We start from the raw sequence: 3,236 nt of genomic DNA, 5'->3' as shown, positions 1-3,236 counted from the left end.
CACCCTTAGCCGTTGATTTTCTTTTTTATGAAATGTAGCTGTTGATCCACTCCCCATCAAAGTAGATATTGTACTCCTTCGGGTCCTTTTTACTCTGCATATAAAAATTGTTTGAAATCAAACTTCATAAAATTTGACCATATTTATATGAAAAAATATCAACATCTATCATGCCAAAGTCGTACAATATGAAAATTTAAATCATGACGCATCCACTGATATTAATTTCACAATGTAAATGTTGGTATTTTTTTCTATAAAGTTGGTCGAACTTTACGAGACTTGACTTCAGACAAATCTTATATGTGAACTACAAAGGACCGGAGGAAGTAGTAACACACCTTTCATCTTTCTTTTTCCCCCTTTTGTCAGGAGGACACCTTTCATTCCTTAATAGTAGATCCAGTAAATTACATACAAGTACTACAATTTTTTGCATGGAAATTACATACAAATTGTTGGACAGTGTAGATGCACACGTGATACGTGACGACGTATGCTCTGTAGTATATGCGGCTGCACCAGCACCAGTACGTACGTGGGCAGATGCTCGATCGCGCGCAGCTAGATCTCGGCGGTGAGGCCTTCGACCTCGAGCTGGAACTTGTCCATGGCGTCCTTGGGCAGGCTGATAGGCACCACGGTGCTCTCCTCCCCCTTGCCGTTCTTGGACCTGGAGAAGTAGTTGGTCACGCCGGGGATCGGCCCCTCGCCGCCCTTGGCCGGCCCGCCGTACACGGCCTCGCCCCACCCGAAGTCCACGCTCTTGAACCCGGCGTGGCTCACGTCCGACACGATGTACGTCCGAGACAGCGCGAACAGCGGCCGGCCCCGGAGCACCATCAGGTCCGCCACCGACAGCAGGTAGTCGTACGTCACCGCCGACTTGGCCTTCTTCACCAGCTCCAGCGCGTAGCCCAGCCCGCCGGCGCAGAGCTCCCCGGCCGTGGTCGCCGCCACGGAGTAGGCGAAGGCGTTCCCGTAGAAGCCCTCCGGGAGCGGCACGTCGCGGCGGCCGCGCGCGTTCACGATGAAGGACAGCCGCACCTCCTCGTCGGCGCCGTAGCCGAGCGCCGCCGTGCGGCCGAGCCAGATGCACGCCGCCACCAACTCGAACCGGGAGCTCCGGCTCATGTGAGGCGGCGCGCGCTGCCGCAGCCCCGCGATCTCGCGTGGCCCGAAGAAGAAGGGCACGCGCGCGACGTCGCCGGGAGGAGTCGTCAGCATCCGGTCGACCGACCCGCCCGCCGGCTCGCTGTACTCCAGGTGCTGGTACGTCGGCTGCGGCGGCTGCCTCGCCATGAACATCTCCCTGCCCCACGCCGGCGTGATCGACGGCGCGGCGGCGCCGCACGCCAGCTCGCAGACGGCCTTCTCGAACTGCATCCCGCCCGGCGCGTCCGCCACGCAGTGGCAGAAGCGCTGCCCGAAGATGAAGCCCCCGCACTTGAGCCTCGTCACCTGCACGTCATAGTTGACAACATCGTTATTTACCTGCTGAAACAACTCGATCGATCTTACTACGTGACAGGGACACGTGCACGGTGCCTACCTGGATGTAGAGCAAGGGGCGGTCGATGACGGGCTCGACGCCGGCGACGGTGGTGCTCTCGAGGATGAACTGCTCGAAGCAAGGGAACGGGGGGCTCTGCACGTCCCCGAAGTCAGCCGCGGTGAGGTCGACGTCGGCCTCGACGAACATGACGCCCTGCGCCTCGCAGTCGACGACGAGCTTCCTCCCGGCCTCCTCGCGCAGGCGGCCGGCGAGCGGGTAGTAGGGCACGAGCGCCCTGGCCAGCGCCTCCCGGATGACGGCGGCCGGGTCGACCCCCTGCTTGTCCGGGTTAGCCCGGTACAGGTGGATGCCCGAGCTGTAGAACCGCATGCCCTCGCCGTCGTCGATGTCGGACAGCGTCTTGGTCTCCCTCGGCGTCTGCTCCGCCGGGGCCACCAGCACCGGCTCGCCCCGCCGCACCGCGAACGCCGGGAGGAGCGACGACGCCATCGACTCGAAGCGAGGCAGCTAGCTAGCTAGAGACTCCGCAGATAGCACACGTCCGTGCGCGTGCAAAAGCCGTGGGGAATGCGGTGCGTTGTGAGAGGACGTGAGTGGAGTGAGTGTGCTCGTGGTGATCATGGGCGCGTTTTATAGGGGAGGAAGATGTTGGGGTTGGTGCCATGGCCATACGGCCGTTTGGTCGTCGGAATTCCGGCGTCTGGCCAGTAGGTGGGCTGGGCATGCATGATCAGCGGTGGCGTGGTGGGGGTTGGTCAGTGGATTTCGCCGTTGGGCCACACACACGCGCGCACACGAGAACGGATTAGGCAGCAAGCAATGATGGTAAGCACGTACGTACGTACTCCAGTAGATCTCGTGCGGGATCAAAGTCGCGCGGAAATCCGTTAAACAAATTCCCGGCGAGAAGGACGTGTCAACTGTTCGACGCCACTCCGGGTCGAGATTCAGGCGCGCACCCTGCATGCAGTGTGAGTGGCGTTTGGTGGCCGTTTTGCCCGGGGGCGACCTCCTCGGGTCGCCGGGCACGGTTCAGACGTGCAGGTCAGTGCCTTTTTGACCGGGGGGGTTGTACGCGGTATTATTAGCCGGTGCCTCCCGGCCGTCAAATCAAATCATAGTACGTATAATGGCCCGCATGAGGGTGACATATGGAATCCATTGAACGACAGTTTTTTTCACGTTGATTGTGTTTATTTTGAAGGTTTGTCACATTTACATTTTCTTAGGGGTCGCGTTTAGATAATTACATGAAAGTACAATTACATACTTTTTAAAAATAATAGCTTTTGATTTAGATAATTTTCTTTTTTGCAGGAGAAATGCTTGTATTGCTCAATCAATTTAGGTGATTTTCTTCATACATAATTCATCAAAATTAATATTTTTAACTTCTGCAGCAACACACGGGAAGATCACCTAGGCTCTCTAGTTCTTTTCTTTAGAGAGAGAGAGAGCCCCTCAAAAGAGAGAGAGAGAGAGAGAGAGAGAGAGAGAGAGAGAACCTAGATTGTTAGTAAGCCGCTCCAAGTTCTTGCACAAACTCCACTGGCTTTTTGTGTTAGCCCAACCGCTCTGGCAAAGCCCATGACAACATCAGTCGGTAGTAAATAAAAGACAAATGATCAAGCAAGCAAACCTATGCCATGACACACTCAAGAAGTAAGTGACGAATGTATGTACTGTACAGTCACCCACGTAGTTATTTTAATTAAACAAG

At 55.9% G+C, this 3,236-nt stretch overlaps 1 protein-coding gene across 1 annotated transcript; it reads right to left on the bottom strand.

The window, feature by feature from the left end:
• Window positions 1–349: 349 nt before the first annotated feature.
• LOC125523887 (benzyl alcohol O-benzoyltransferase-like) lies at window positions 350–2,139 on the bottom strand. The gene is made up of 2 exons (XM_048688946.1): window positions 1,553–2,139; window positions 350–1,461 (listed from the first exon to the last, which is right to left on the bottom strand). Exons 1-2 carry the CDS (start codon window positions 2,003–2,005, stop codon window positions 565–567), a joined length of 1,350 nt encoding a protein of 449 aa, XP_048544903.1. The 5' UTR covers window positions 2,006–2,139; the 3' UTR covers window positions 350–564.
• Window positions 2,140–3,236: the final 1,097 nt, after the last annotated feature.

Source organism: Triticum urartu, chromosome 7 (assembly GCF_003073215.2).
Source record: "Triticum urartu cultivar G1812 chromosome 7, Tu2.1, whole genome shotgun sequence".
NCBI classification, from domain to species: domain Eukaryota; kingdom Viridiplantae; phylum Streptophyta; class Magnoliopsida; order Poales; family Poaceae; genus Triticum; species Triticum urartu.
The sequence above is the reverse complement of the archived record's forward strand: the minus strand, read 5'-3'. Positions and strand labels throughout refer to the sequence as shown.